This window comes from Porites lutea, chromosome 2 (genome assembly GCF_958299795.1).
Source record: "Porites lutea chromosome 2, jaPorLute2.1, whole genome shotgun sequence".
NCBI classification, from domain to species: domain Eukaryota; kingdom Metazoa; phylum Cnidaria; class Anthozoa; order Scleractinia; family Poritidae; genus Porites; species Porites lutea.
Window position 1 is genome coordinate 3,808,521 of NC_133202.1, and position 15,882 is coordinate 3,824,402.

The 15,882-nt window shown below is 38.9% G+C and overlaps 1 protein-coding gene across 1 annotated transcript; it reads right to left on the minus strand.

Moving 5' to 3' along the window:
• Positions 1–1,053: 1,053 nt before the first annotated feature.
• LOC140927446 (lysophosphatidylcholine acyltransferase 2-like) lies at positions 1,054–14,554 on the minus strand. The gene is made up of 15 exons (XM_073377093.1): positions 14,309–14,554; positions 11,943–12,085; positions 10,936–11,156; positions 9,815–9,949; positions 9,313–9,354; positions 8,798–8,856; positions 8,361–8,395; positions 7,546–7,600; positions 7,075–7,104; positions 6,890–6,942; positions 5,577–5,702; positions 4,595–4,745; positions 3,708–3,806; positions 3,205–3,337; positions 1,054–2,133 (listed from the first exon to the last, which is right to left on the minus strand). Exons 1-15 carry the CDS (start codon positions 14,429–14,431, stop codon positions 2,021–2,023), a joined length of 1,518 nt encoding a protein of 505 aa, XP_073233194.1. The 5' UTR covers positions 14,432–14,554; the 3' UTR covers positions 1,054–2,020.
• Between the last annotated feature and the right edge of the window lie 1,328 nt (positions 14,555–15,882).

Consider the following 15,882-nt stretch of genomic DNA (forward strand, 5'->3'; position numbering starts at 1 on the left):
ATTTACTGAAAATGCAAAATTTAGGCGAATTTCCCTGGAGCTGATTTCTTGGGGACCCGACTCAAGTTTAGAAAGAAAAAGAAAAATTTATCGTTTGCTCCACAGTCGTGCAATGACGGCAAAGAAATGTTTACAAAAAGTGTGATGCACGTGCAAATTTGTTGTTTTGCAAATCAAACGCCGTCGTCGTTGCTAAAGCTCTCCTATGGAAGTTGCACGCTCCGGCTTACAGGTTCCTTCCAACGTTGAAACACCCTGGACCTGGGGTTTACAATACTTGTACGTATGATGATCACGTTCCGTAAAGGAATTGCCTTTTATAAAAAAATAATAAATACTAGACTGCGAACAGTCCCCGGGGGGGGTACACCGGCGAATTTTGGATAGGGGTGTGCCGCGAAGGTTCGTGAACCCTAACCCTATTTAAGGACTAAGAAAGCGAAAACTGATACCCTTTTTAAGGCCCAATGCCGAAAAATGACACCCTATTCAAGGAAAAAACAAAATTATTAATAGCATGAAAAGGAAAACTTTATTTCTTCTCTGTGACATTGGATGTATAGCATCAAGCATAAAATACTAGAATAAGCCTAGTTGAATAATATGCAACCATAACCGGCGGGCGTTTTCATACTCCAGTATTAGATAGCACAGTTAAGCTACCCTATCTAAGGACCACACCAGGGACACAGAAACAAAATGGTCAAAAAAGATACCCTATTTAAGGACCGAGAACCTCAAAAACCATACCCTATTTCGCGGCACGTACCTATATAGCCCATATATGGGAGTACCCCCCCCGGGGAGCAGTCTCTCTTTTTCTTCAGATTTAGTGAGAGCAATGCACGCGCGCGGGAGAGACGAAGCCGCGAGACGCGCGAAACGAGGGCGGCAGCCCGAGAAGAAAAAAGAGAGTCTCTCTTTTTTCGTGCCTCTTCCGTCTCGCGCCATCAGTCACGCGCGTGGCCATTTGCGTGTTTCGCGTTTTGCTGGACGGACTACAGAAAAAAGAGAGACTGCTCGTAGTCTAAATAAATACTCTCTCGCTGAAATAGAGAGAAAAGTCGACCTTTAATGAAACCTTTCATACCTAGTAAACATTCCACTTTTTCACCTCTCTACTTGTTCAAAAAAGCTTTATGTCAAAATTCTTATTAAATAACAACGTTCTCTGTGAACTTTTTTCAAATATAAATTACTAGTGGATATACAATTGAACATTTACAAGCGAATTTAAAACACTGTACATTATTTTAAATAATTCTGCACCGTACTGTCAGCATTGCAGTAGTAATTCTCTCTTATAAAGTATTATACTAATAGATACTGTGTTTATTATTTATACTGCATTTCATTCATCTTCTCTAATATTAGGGTCGGCATGCAATATTCCTATTAAATCTCGTCGCATACGTAGGTTACAGATTGAAACAATCGTTTTTCCCCTATACAAATTCTTACATTTAGAAGTTTACGCATAAGAGGCGACGCCCATATTTGAAAGCCTGGGCTACCGCTGAGATTGCTAATTGAATTAAATTTTACAATAGTTTTCTAATTTCATACAAGAATTAAATACAGATTACCTAATACAATCTACTAATACTACACTTTTCTACGAAATATTTAAAAAAGCGTATCGCAGTGAAACTTGGGATGTGTCTGAAATACATTCTACTGCTTCATATTAATTTCTTTGATAAAGTTTAAATATTTATACTTTAATTAAATATCTAAATATCTCGCTTTTTGCTAAACCCTGTGAAATTTAAATTCATCATCCCTAAATCCTAAAGTATTTGTATGCATTATCCTATAACATTTTCTAACCCAATTAAAACTTTGGCAAATTAACAAGACTGTGACTTGTGCACGTCCCTGTCTTTCCAATGACTCCAAGAAAATCTTGGTAAAAAATGTCCATCAAGACTGCAACTAATACAGTTCCTTCAAGTGAGACCTATCCTATGACAAAACTTTCAACACGAGTGCCGGAAGTTTGCAAACTAACAAAATCTTTTTAGATAAGTATCGATTCCCTGGGGTGATTGTCCACGGAGGTCTTATTTGGCAGCAGAGTTGATAGTAATGTAGTCAACTCAGGATAGCAGGAGAGAAATTCTTGAAACTCCTCTGCAAAGAAATATAAATCCTTATGTTAAATCGATGCGGAAGTAAAGGGGAGAAAAAGCTTCTATGATGACAACCACAACTAGGCAATAGTACAAGATAAAACTGTAGTTACCTCCCTAATTTTTATTTACTTATTATCTAGCCTGTTCCAGGTTCTCAGATAGTGGGGAAGACGCGAAAGTGAAGAGCACGCGAAAAGTTGGCGGGGCGGGAAAAAGGTCCCTCCTCTCCCCAGTTTCCTCCCCTAAAAGTTTCGTGTTGGCGCTTCGTCAATTCAGCGGACCCGACTATCTTGGAGCCTGGAACAGGTTACGTATTATCAGGTGATGTTTGTACTTTTCTACCGAATTAGTTTGGCAATCCACGACTAGCTTTTGGGCTAACTGCGTGCCAAGAAATTTTAAGTCATAATATTAAGGTAATAAATGTCTTGTTTTTCTTGTCTAAAGCTTAGAAAAAATGGTAATCTAAGATCAGGCCCAATTTTAGCGGTTCTCATACATCCTCTCTTACGTACTCCCGCCTTGCCCGCCAGCATGTTATTTACAAAGCGAAACGAAAAGAGAGCCTGATCTCAGGTTAGAACAACGGGTAACAACAACGCACAACTTGTTGTCGCAAAACGCCCGACTTGAAAAGCGATGTTGCGCGTTTTACTACCCTCGTTCAAACCAGGTTGTTAAAACAAGGCAAACTTAAAGCAAGGGGCACACATACACTAACCCACAGCCTGGCCAGTACCTCACGCAAGCGGACAGTCATATCACCCGGGCAGTGGCAGCCATGGACAGCTGTTTCGGCTCATCAGCATGGCATAACCGTCGGGTCAATGAACGGGGATAATCCCCGTGTATCAAAGACCCCTGGTTTGTTGCAAGACAGATTTGATGATGTGGGTGGTAAAACGCACCACGTCGCTATTCAACTCGTTTTGCAGCAATGTTGCAAGATAAGTTGCACGTTTTTTTGTTGCCCGTTTAACCGTACCTTAAGCGCACACAAAGGTATGAACGTCAAATTAACCCCTGAAAATGTGGCAGTAACTTTTCAGTGCCATGCAGACATACTCACCGTTTCTGCTCCTCACATTATGGTTTTCATAGTTTGTGTTATCGATAATCTGTAAAATTCTCTTCAAAATATCTTCTATGTTGCCGTCAGGGAGGACCTGCTTGTTGTTTGGCTTGCTGTACTCCTGCAAAATCTTTGAAACATTTTGACCACGGCATAAGTTAGGTTATAATATAAATAAACCGAAACGCCATGCACATATAACAGAATATCTCGGCAAGGTATTCTCTTTTACTCTGTTCCAGGCGTTTGGATAGTGGAGTGCGTCTCGAAGCAAGAGAGCGGGAAAAAATTGCGGGGAAGGGAGAGAGAGACGGAGAGAGGAGAATCAGAATTTGGTACACCAAGAACGAGCTTTGTTAAAAAGTACTACAGGTGTTCCCTCGCTCTCACCCCCCTATCCCACCCCCTCCCTGTTTTTTTTTTTCTGCTCATATGCCGTCCCCACGATTTGAACGCGTGGAACAGGTTAATTCTCTTTCAAAAGATAGGTTAAACAATACCTTTAAAGCACTCTCAGCGATTTCCTTTTTCGCTGCTAGCCTGACCAAACAAACTGATCCTACCAAGTACTGTCGGAAGTTAATAACGCCGTTGCTCTCCTAAAAAATAGAAAAGAAAGGACATGAAGGAGGAATTCCTGGACGGCGCATTCGGCACGCAGGCTACAGTCTATAAGGAGGCAAGAATCCTCGAAGAAAGACAAACAAACCAAAAAGTTCAACCTCCTCTATTTACTATATTTTCGCGCACAATTTATAGCACTTCAGACATAAGAAGCTTCAGCCTCTTTCCCAGGGTTCTAGGTGGACGGACGATGACGAAGCCCACGTAACGCGAAACCATCCAGCGTCATAGGGAACTTTAGCAAAGACGTTTTTCAGCCACGCACGTCTGCCGGAAGTAGAATGTTTTCATTCTTAGGCAATGATTTTGCCCAAATTTTTTGTCAAATCGTGTTTATGTGACTAAAGGCACTCAGCAATACAAATTTGGAAGCGTTACAGCTAATTGAAAGGAAAAAGTTGCTCACTTCCGGCTGATCTGCGTCGCTGAAAACCTCCCTTGCATGAGCTCCCTAATGTTTCGTGATTTCGATTTGTCACGCACTCTTCAACTGTCATGCACTCTGACTTTTTGGCACGTTCACGATCTTCACGCGCGTGAGGCAAGGGGGAAACGCACCTGGGGATAAACCCAAACGCAATTAGAGGGAAAATGTTTAAACGAGTAATTACACTTGCGCTTCCATCGCAGCCGTGAACCATGCTGACGGCAAACCAACTAGTCACAAAAGCGCAATGAACGCTCGTCTACACCTTTCTCTCACAACAAACCACCTTTTCCGAACCTAACAAGAGAACGTTGTGAAAATCAAGTCCTTAATTACCCTGTCAAAGATGGAAAAGAGCTCCTTAACAGGACTAGAGATAGGTAGCTTGTAATGAAGTGCAAAATCTTGTAGAGATATTTGTCCATCTTCATCAGAATCCAGGGCTGCAAATCTCTTGAGGTGCTCTTTTACGGAATCTAAGTTCAACCTGGAGGACAATCAAATTCAACACTCTTGAGGTACAGTGAAGACACCTGAGAGATTTTACGTTTCACCTATTCTGGACTATCTCTCTCTCGTCTCTGACTATTAATCAGTCGGATTACCATCGGCAGATGGATTCTCAAACTACTAGTTTATTAATTAGAAATGTGTCACATAATCTTGTACTCAGCTTCCGGAAAGCTACAATATTAGGTCCTTTGAATGCCAGTTTGGTCCTGCACTTTCTTTGATATTAAATTTTTATACGTTCTGGCACAGAATCCACACCAAAATAATGAAGAAGAGTCTTAAAAAACCAATAGCCTGCGAAAGATAGAGCAAAAAAAAGGAAAGAAGGAGGAGTGGGAGATATTCTCCCCTCCTTCTCCATCCTTGTTCGCTCTCATTCTAACTTTCTCGACGCATCGCAAGCTATAATACCGAGTTAACCGACGGTCTATCGTCTAGCTGTATGCAAGGCAAAAACTTAAGGTTTTCAAAAATGCTGATGTCGGGGCATTTTTTTTTAGTTATATCTCTAACCAAAAATAAACGGGACATATTCTCTGCTAGTAGGGAAAGATGGCCATGTCGATTACAGCCCTGAAGTGAGTGGACCCCGTGCGCGTAGTGGGTGGCCAGCAAGGATCGCCGCGTGCTTTATAGACCTTATATCATTGAAGTAATGAGCTAAACTGACAAAAGTAGCATTAATAATAATCATTGCAATTTAAGTTAACTATACTGTGCCCTTCTCCATTCCTGATTTTCGCTTAATATATTTCTTCTTTATTTGTCTTCTTTTTATGCATTCATGAACCAGAAAAAAAATTACCCTAGCTTTGTTGCAGTTTTCGTGAACTCTATGACACCTGTTTCAGGTGGAAGACCGTGTTTGGTAGCTGCAGCCATCAGAAGGGTGTCCTCAAATGAGTGGCCTGTCACAGGAACATTTAAACACCTACGAAAAAAGATACAGTCAAACCTCCACTAACGCTCACCTCTCCACAACGGCCACCTCTCTACAACGGCCAATTTTTGGGTGGACAGTCCATACATCGACCCTTGTTTAAACCTAGCAGTGGCGGATCCAGGGGAGGGGTCCCGGGGGCCCGGGTCCCCCCCTTATTTTTCGACTAAAATGAGGCCCGGAGGGCCGAAAAAAATGTATTTTGGAGACCGCCCCCCGCCCCCCCCCCACTCCCTTATCTGAAAGTCTGGATCCGCCACTGCCTAGCTCTCTACAACGGACACTTTCTTGTGTCCCCAAGGTGGCGGTTTAGCAGAGGTTCAACTGTGGTACTGTATACAGCTCAAACAGACACAGAAAGTACAGTGTACCCATCCAAACAGGAGAGGTTATTAAGAACTAAGAGGATATCTGGTTAGCCAAAATACTCATTTCACGACCTCTTCACTTCCCAAAGCATAGAGAAGAGTGAGGGAAAAAGCCAATTACAAGGGTGGGGAGGGTGGAGGTATTAACACCACCACAACCCAACCCCTTGCACTTCTATTTCCCAATTATGTTCAGTTCTTTTGCAGTCCTTTTTACGCGTTACATGTTCAGAGAAAAATACAAGAAAATAGAGCAATAACTGAGCCAAGAGGAAGTTCAGACACCTTTGTCTTATGCATTTCCCACCCCACGTGTTTGACAGATAAGTTAATCTGTATTTTGTAAAATATCAATCTTACATAAATTGACATTTACTCAATTCACCAAAAATAAGCACGTACAAAACAGAATCAGTTTGAAATTGAGAGGCATTACTTAAAATAAAGAAAACTTACCGATATTACAGAGATGTCAAACATAACCATCGGTTGATAAGACAGTTACAGTAGCGGCATAACTACATGATTGTACAACTGAGTTGTATATGCATGGTAAATATACTTCTTACTAATGTTTGATGAGTACAGGCTGTTATGAGAGGATAATGTATCTGAGCAGTGCTCTGAATGAATAGAATTTGTTCTGAAATGGACACATTTGGTATATCCCACTGTCTAATGTGAAATCTGTGGCAAAATGACTCAGTAAAATTATGAGGAAAAATAGATGGAATGAATTGCATAACGTACTGTAGGAACACTGAATTGTACATTCTAGTAATATATTGCGGTCCTTATAGTACAACCCACCTTGCCATAGACTGTTGAACGCGTTCAGCATAGAGTTCAGGATTCTCTTTTTCCTGCAACCAGTAACAGCCTATTTAGCATCCTCTGTGACAAGAATGTCCCTCATACTTTCTGTACTTGCTGCTGTATCTATCTCTAATAAACATAAACAAGTGTACCTAGTACTTAAAAATTATATCAATTACCTCCTCCGTAGGATTCCAGACAGGTAGAAACTGTTGGTAAGAGATATCAAATACAATATTATTAAAACACACATGGTTATACTCTGTACTAAGAACCTGCATTTTTCAAAGTTAACCACAAAAGATTCTTGTATAAAATGTATATTTTGACCATTGGCATTGCTGTGTAATTTTCGAAATATAAGAATTGTATGGGAGAAAAATGATTGTTTCTGTAAGCTACGGATGTAAAACGATTTAAAAATAAACATTGACCAACATTGCTTACAATCTAAGTTACAAGTGTGTTTCGTCTTTCCCATCGGGGCCTCTGAGCAGATTTATGGCCAATTATGGCTTTGATAGGAACCAGTTTGTTATTATAAAGAAAACAAACTATTTTGGGGACCACATGCAAAAGGAGAAACACACAGCTCTTAAATGAGGTTAGCGTGGGGATAGACAAGAACGTTTCTGTAGGATTACATGTACCTCTATTTCAGCAACATTGTTCAACTGGCACAGTAGTAAAATAGTTAATATCACCCTGAAATAAAAATATTAAAAACGAGAACATAACTATTAGTCAGGTGAAGGTGTGACAGCCAAGAAGTTAACACCTAAATAACCCATCAGATTCAGACATTGCTGTTTGTTGATTCTATAGACTTTGCTCCTCTTCACCCCAGGGCCAGATGTTCAGTTTGAAGGCCAATCAGCACTAATCTGGGGTTACATTTTTACCCAGATTTCTGTATCCTCAGTTCAAGAGCATTTTTTTCTGATAATGTTCTCTATTCTTTTTAGAGTGTCCAATTGTCATATTGAAGACAAAAAGAATTTAACTCAATTTGCTCTTTACCCTTTCATATCTGAATTCAAATTTTGCACTAACCTTGGGTTATCTTAACCCAGCTTTGAACTGAACCCGGCCCAGGTGTATAATAGACACCAGCAATGTACTGCTGCAGGAGTAGCCCAGGAATGGACCAGCATCCCGGCAAGGAGGGTGTAGCATTATACTCCTAAGTATTCCATTCTACTGGAACCGAGTTAACAAAGCCCCAGCCATGAATGTGGGCCTCAATGGCCTGTGTCAACCTATACGCCAACCTATTAGTCAGGTCAATATTAGTTTCTGATAAGCAATATTTAGTAAGTCTATGCATTTTAGGGCAAGAGATCATTAGGTAGAGAAAGAGCTGTATCCAGGCACATGAGCATATTAATAGTACAAATACATGTTGCACATGCATTATAACTTAGGCACTGCTGCACTTTTGTTCAGTTTGCAACAATTTCCTTACCCTCCGGGGCCATCCCACGTCCAAGTATAAACATCCTACGTAAAAAGAAAGAAAAACAGTTTTTTAATCAGAATTATACATAAACACACATGGTAAAAAGATATGTAGAGATACAGAAAAATACATGTACTAACAAGATAAAGGTAGGTAGCTGCCTGGCACCAGTCAGAGATGGTGCGGAGTGACACAAAGCCCATTAGAAAGTGTTATAACTTAAAGTACCATATGCATATTACCAATAATTTGGCTACACATTTCTTCCAATGAACTGCATAAAACTAAGTATACTAGCAAAAAGTTGCTGTTTTTGTGTAGATGTTGCTATTTGGCTGTTAAAAGTTACCTCATTTTTTTCCAACTTTTGCCCCCACTACTACATTAATAATTAATAGTTGCATTAATAATGGGGTAAGCTAAGGGTAAAGCACAGAACTTACAGGTTGTTCTGGGAAGCGTAGACACACTGGTTGCACAGGGCATCCTGGTATGAATGCTCCTAAAGTTTTAAAAACCGAGTAAAAGAGGCATACATAAGAACTGAACCAGCAGAACTACCCAGCTCACAGGGGCCCTAACACCTTAATGAACTACAGTCAACCTTCCCTTAAAAAATTGACACCCTCCAGAAGGAAAAAAAGGCTGCAACTACAATAGCTCTTTATGGGAATGGTTCTTGTAAAAAGAAAGTTACATATTTGTTTAGAGAATTTTTCAAGGTGGTTGTAGGGTGAATCTAGCCCTGCCTGCTAACAATAGTGTCCACTAAGAAGACCTTCAACTATATATAACTCATTGAATATAAAATCAATCGGCTGATTGTAATGCATGTACACTAAGGCATAGTTGTACAGTCTTGCACATTTGAGTACCTACAGTGTAGGTGAACTTACCACTAACAAATAAAATTAATGTAATTTTTGTATTAGTTTTAAACAATAAAGGTAGCCCTCACCATTTTTAAAGGATATCAGACTTTTTCTGTTTGTACAAGTACCTGAAAAAAAAAGCACAGTTTTGTGGTAGTCAAGGGGGTCTTTTCTGTGTAGATGTCCTATATAATCTGAGTAGCATAATACGTACATACAGTGAAAACCAAAAGACGACAGACCATCGGTCAAGTGATCCCTTACACTGTACATGCGCTGAATCGTAACCAACACCCCAAAAACCTAGGTCCTGGTGACTCATGAGAGGAAGTTGTTTCCAAGAGGTTTCAACCTCAAGGCTTTGACTGGTGTTTTGAATAGGTGGTCGGTTATGAGGTGGTGGTCACCAGAGGTTCATAATTATGTATTAAATAATTTTTTTTCAGATATTGACACAGTAAATAAATTTTCATATGGCTGTGGGGGACTTAATCAACAAAGTACACCTAACATTAACATTCTTCAGTAATATACAGCCATTGTCAGCTTTTTATTATAATAATATTATTATTAATTACTACATATTACCTTCAGGGAAGATACAGACATGCGGCCACTGTCCTCTTGTAGTGACTGCTCTGTACTGAAGTTCTTTTACAGCTACTTGTCTTGATTTTGTATTATCTCTTGAAACACCTATTACTTCAAGAGACTGAAAACATGCTGAAACAAAAAGATAGGACTTAGTCTATAAATGGGAAAAAATGAAACAGGAATAAGAAAAATTACCTTCCTGTATGGACAAGGTAAAGTATATGTGTGACCCTCTATTATGGGCATATGTGTTCAACAAGCCCACTGTACCATATTAAGCTATATAATTATAATGCATATGTTCACCATTACAAAGCAACTGGAACTCCTACATGTACTAAAGGAACAGACTTTGAGTGAGGAGAAAGGACTGGGCTGGGGCAAACAGCATGTGTACGTTATTCAGTGCCGCCAGTGTGAGTGAAGGATCATTTTTTTAAAAAAATGAAGATAAAAGTCAGGTATCAGTTGCAGATGATTTAGCAGTCAGGGAGGCCATTTACAAGAGCTAGACACAGGATAGTTTAAAAAAATTACAGATACATGCATGTAGCTGTGAGGAAAAGGATCCACAAGGTCATCAATATAGGGGAGCCCTCCCTGACAAAGATGGTGATTGTAATTAATCTTTTACTTATCTATGGAGGATATTCTACCACAAAGTGCAATAAATAAAAGTTGGTCACTGGACATTTGTCGGAAAAAAGTTGTCCATGTCTGATAAAATCCAACCTGTAGTCTAGCAGTCACGTTTTGTACTTGTCTCTCCAAGTCTTGTAATTTACCCGTAGCAATGATGGTAGTCTTTACACTATAGCTTAAATAAGCTAAGAAATATTTCAAGACAAGTAAATTTCAATTTCTTCAAGTACAAGAAAGCTTCACATACAACCTATCTTTTTTACTTCAGGTTTACTTAAGACTATTTTCCCATGCAACATAATTAAGATTGATTGATTTAATGAGATGCAAAGTAAAGTTACTTGAGATTTTACTTAGGCCTTTCCACACGCATTTTTGGTTAAGTACAACATAGCAGCTCTTAAGTCTTACTGAACTGCTTATTGTAAAGACAACCAATATTAATATTATTGTTATTACACTAACACTCTTACGTCCAAGAATAGGGCTTTGGAGATTTTCAATCTTTGACACACCAGATGGGGCAGAGCCATATTCACAAAGCAGCAATATATCCAGAAAAGAAGAATGAGGGGCAATGACTGTCAGGGGAGCTTCTGAAGGCGATGCCAGCTTGCCCTTGATCTTTATCTTATGAAAGCCTAAAACAAACAGCAGTGATCGGATCATGGCAGGAAGGCAATTTTTTAGTTTCCTGAAATTAAACAGAAAAACCATAATTTTTATCATGAAACATTATTACTTAAGTGTTAAAAGGGCTCAGTTTCCTGGTGCTAAAAACTAAAAACAACAAGGAATGGTACTAAATGTGACTGTTTACTTAATAGATGTTAAACTGACAGGCAAGACTGCATATCACAGTAGCTGTGTAATATTGTACAATAATTTAACATGTTTCACTACAAGGCCTGCAAGTTATGGTGGAATGATATGCTACCAATCAAATGAAATGATGACAAACCTTTTAGGCAGAAATAATGCATTGCTTCATTAATTTCTTGAGATTTACAGAAAAAGATATCTGTTTAGAATTTTAGCCAGCTTTTAAATTCACGCAGCCACATGTTTAGGAACTCTGTCAATACAGAATGGAAGCTATTTCTTGTGTGAACAAGTTTTTTAGTCCATCAAAATTTTCTCGAGTGTCACCAAACTTCACAGATGCCATCGAGAAGATTTGGAGGCCTACAATAAATTTTTTATTTGTTGTCAGGCAACACAATCATTTGTGCCTTGTCAGCTATCCTTAATTGGGTAATCTTATTTTGCAACCAATTATAGATTTTCCTTTAATCTACATATTTTTTTTGTTACACAAAAAATTTCATGTGTCTCAGGTGGGAACAACTTTACAAAAACAAAAAATTGGGTTTTTCAAAATTTTAGCAAACACTTCACTCTTTTTTTTTTTCGTAGTACAAACAAGGCCTAAGGTTTTAAAAATAATCTATGACACTATCTAAGTGCAAGTTAGGTTTACCTTCTCCATGGTGTCAGTGGTGTCCTCAAATCTGGAGGATTCCATCCCAGAGTAACAGCATAACACCAAATCCCAGCAAAAGTAAATAAAGGGATACCAATAAGCAGACGAAGTGGGAAAAGGAAAATGAAGCCAAGTGCAATCTGTAAAGCAGAAAAAAAACTTAAATCCATTTAACAACTGCATACATGCCTAAAACGAAATTTCACTAATGTAAACTTGCAAAGAAAGGTTTGGATGCTGGTTTTAGAGACCTTTTTGTCACGATGGTTGACAGAAAATAGCTTAATACATACCCTCCTCAAAACAGTTTAATTTTCAGATTTTTTTAAATGATCATGTTTGCCAATATGATACAGTCTTGACTTTAGACCAAACAGGATATTTTTTCTTTAAAAATACAAAAGGAAACTTCAAAGGGAGTGAAAAAGATACATCCGGAAAATAATCATTGACATATAGCACATAGTATAAAAGGTGAATGGGATATTCAAGGCCCCAGTGACTTAATAGCTAGTCTCCCATTGATTCACACACACATACAAGATAAACTGAGAGAAGACGATAGCAGTAAATAAGGGGCGCTTTCATTCAACAAAAATTCCGGTTTGAAATGTCGGAAATTACATGTGCCCAATGGAACGGTACATACATTGCGGTTGCACAGAACTGACCCAAGCCACCGTGCCTTGGGTCGTTGTTCTTGTAGGCAGGATACAAAAGAGCAGTACTAGGGGCAAAAATTTTGGCAAATGGAAAGGGACATTTCAGTCCGACCAACCGAGATAACTGGACTGGTCAAAGTGGACCGAATATTCTAGTCGGACCAAACCGAAATGGGCTGTTCCATTATTTTGATGTATCAACCAAAATTTCCGAAATTTTGGGTTGAATGGAAAGCGCCCCAGAACTCACTTGAGGACTTTTTCTACCAACCCCTTCATTATTATTACACTGTATAGCAAAGAGTCTTGACTGAACAGGTATACTGAAATAGGCAATTGCCTTCTTGTTGATTCAGTGCTAGTCTGAAAAAACAGCTCACATTTCATGACACCACCAATAGTTTCCCAGCAAAATGACGTTTGTGGAATGACTGCAGAAATTTAAACCGATGACATGTCACTACCCTTCTTATTGGTTGCAGCATGACCAATCAAAAATGATACCCCAATCAGGGTAGTGACACATCATCTGTATAGAATTTCTGTGCTTGAACATTCCCCAAAGGTCATTTCACAGGGAAAATTAACTGGTGGTGGGTAATTCATTGCCTACATAAACACAAAATATACTGCTTTGGCAAGATTCCCCCAACACCATTTTTTCATTGAGAATGTTAAGATTATAGTCCATTTAATAACATTTTTGGCTTGCATTTTTTTTAGGGATAAAGCATACGTATAATGTGAGCACAAAACCGTGAACACCAGAAATATTCATGGAATGTTACTGCGTTGCGAGAAATAAACCAATAAGGCACGAGGTAACTAAACCGCAAACAGCAACGGTAATTAGTTTGTAGTTTTGAGGTTTGCTAGCGTGTCCTGAACTTTATTGTGATTGGTCAGTACACAATCAACATTCCTGAAACTTTTCATGTGTTCACGGTTTTCTGAGTTTGACAGTAAAAAATGAATTAATTTAATAATTTATATAATAAATTCTATACTGCAAGTCTAAGAAGGGTGTAAAAATGGAATTAATGCATGTTAAACAAAACTGCACTTTCTTTTGACTTTGGGGATAGAAAAATTTAAAATTCGTTTTTATAACAGGTACCAAAAAATAATAAATCATAAAATAATCATGGATTAGAGTTTGGTTAATTTTTTTAGTAAATTAATATTTTTTTTTTTTTGAAGAAAAAGATGAAAAATCTTTGTGAAACTTGTAAATCGTGCAGGACAATGTTTTCTCATGGAACACGAATCAGATTGTCTTTTCCTCTTGAGTGCATCCAGATCATCTTCAGTGGTCCATTGGATATTACATGTTACGCATTTAAAGATTCATAAAATTGTCTGATGTATACAAGATCGTTCTGCGAGTTCTGACACTTTCCAGCACCGGATAAACCGATAAAATACAAAGGAAGGAAAATTTTAACTAAATATTTGCAGCGAAGCTGTTAATAAACCGACAGAAGAATAACCTATTAAGATACAAAAGAAAGAGCTGAAAGAGGAAACCCAACAACAAATGATCTGAAAAGAGAGGGAGGCGTTTAATACATACGTTCACAACATATTTCGTACATTGTAAAAACCAGTTATCAAACCAACAAGAAAAAAAGTTGGCACCCCACTCAAAACAGTCTTATATCAACTTTTCAAAACAGACAATAACAACCAATATATCCTCACCTCCAGTTTCTTCTGCCAACGCGATATTTGAACGCGGTGGGTGAACGGATTCTTTATCGCCGGCTCTTTCAAGTTAAGCTCGCTGTAGTAACGATTGACTTCATCCTCGACTGCTGGGGGCATAACTTAAAACTTAAAAGAAATGTGAGCTCAAAAAAAACCCTCAAACTTAAGGTCAAAGTTGAAGGAAGAAGCTGTAAACCTGTCAGAAATTATTGTAAACACCCATAAACGAGCGGTCCTCTTCTGCGTCAAAACAATCACGCTTCGGTCAGAACCAGTCTTTTGTTCGACAAGCTCGGGGAAAATCTGGGACCAAGTTCGAACTAAAGGCGCGAAACGGTCAACGAAACGCGGGATATAGTCCCCTGAAATAAATAAAGAGAATAAAACCACGGAAATTTAAACTTGTCTAGTTCATTACTTAATTTGTGCAGAAACCCATCACCCGTTCCTGATTTGAAGAGACGTTCTTGTTGCTCTATATTCATGTTTCATGACTTACAAGGGCGGATCTAGAGTTTTTCATAATGGAGGATTCCAAGGTTGTTTACCATTTACCACGAATTCCCGGAAATTCCAGTTGGGATGTAAATGGTAACGATTTTTTAGTTCGTCTCACTGGAAAATTCCCGGGACAAACGGAAATTCTGAAAAGGTAGTCCCGTTTTCCCGACTGGGACACCTCCGAATGGAAATTCGTTTACCATTTACAAGTTTCTTGAGTTTTGTCCTTGTTTCACGTTGTAACTAGAAAAACGACACGTACCGTTCTTCGACCAAAATCTCCAACCAAAATTTCCGGAATTGTTTTATAAATGGTAAACAACCCAAGTTCCATTTCCTTCTCATATTCAGATGTCTCCCATGGAACACTTTGTTTTAGTCTTCAAACACCTTAAGATGTTACACGAGACTTGATTTGCAACGACGATTTTTAGCGCAACACGGCGTTGCAATGTTGTTGCGACATTGTTTCGAATGGTTACAACATTGTTCCAGCCGTTGCAACGGTGAAATCGTCGTTGCGAATCGTCCCGTGTAACATCACCTTTCACTTGATTTAGACAAGTGGGAGACTGTCGCTTAATTAAAGTCGCTTAAACTCTGCGAGCAAAGCCTCCTTATGTCATCTTCTTGAAGGGATAGAAGCAAGTGAAAGACATTAAAGGCTCTGCTAATAGGGAGTGTCCCTTTTTTTTCCTTAGGGATAACCGAGCTAGCGACTGACCGCTACGTGAGCGCTTTGAACGAACAAACGACAACAGTAGAATTCCTGCGGAACTGACAAACTACGACTGGGAAACAAAACAACAAGAAACATACCAATCGAAGGTTTTAAGAAGATACTTGAACAAAGGAAACAAAAGCAACACGCTTTTAAGGACGATAGAACACTGTTGAGAAGAACGGCCTTATTTGTCGCTTCACTAAGACGCAAATAAGGCGTTCCGTGCAAGTGGTTTTTAGGACGTGTTTTGAGATTGCGGTTACAATTTACAAGAAGAAAGCAGTGCTTGAATACAGGCGCCACTTCCTCTTCTTTGAATCGATCATTTTCCAATTCTAGTTCT

Coding starts and splice junctions, on each gene's coding strand:
- LOC140927446 (XM_073377093.1), bottom strand. CDS start 14,431: ATGCCCCCAGCAGTCGAGGATGAAGTCAATCGTTACTACAGCGAGCTT. Junction 11,157..11,942: donor CCACTGACACCATGGAGAAG/GTAAACCTAACT, acceptor GTTTAATTTCAG/GAAACTAAAAAATTGCCTTC. Junction 4,746..5,576: donor AAAACTGCAACAAAGCTAGG/GTAATTTTTTTT, acceptor ATTGTCCTCCAG/GTTGAACTTAGATTCCGTAA.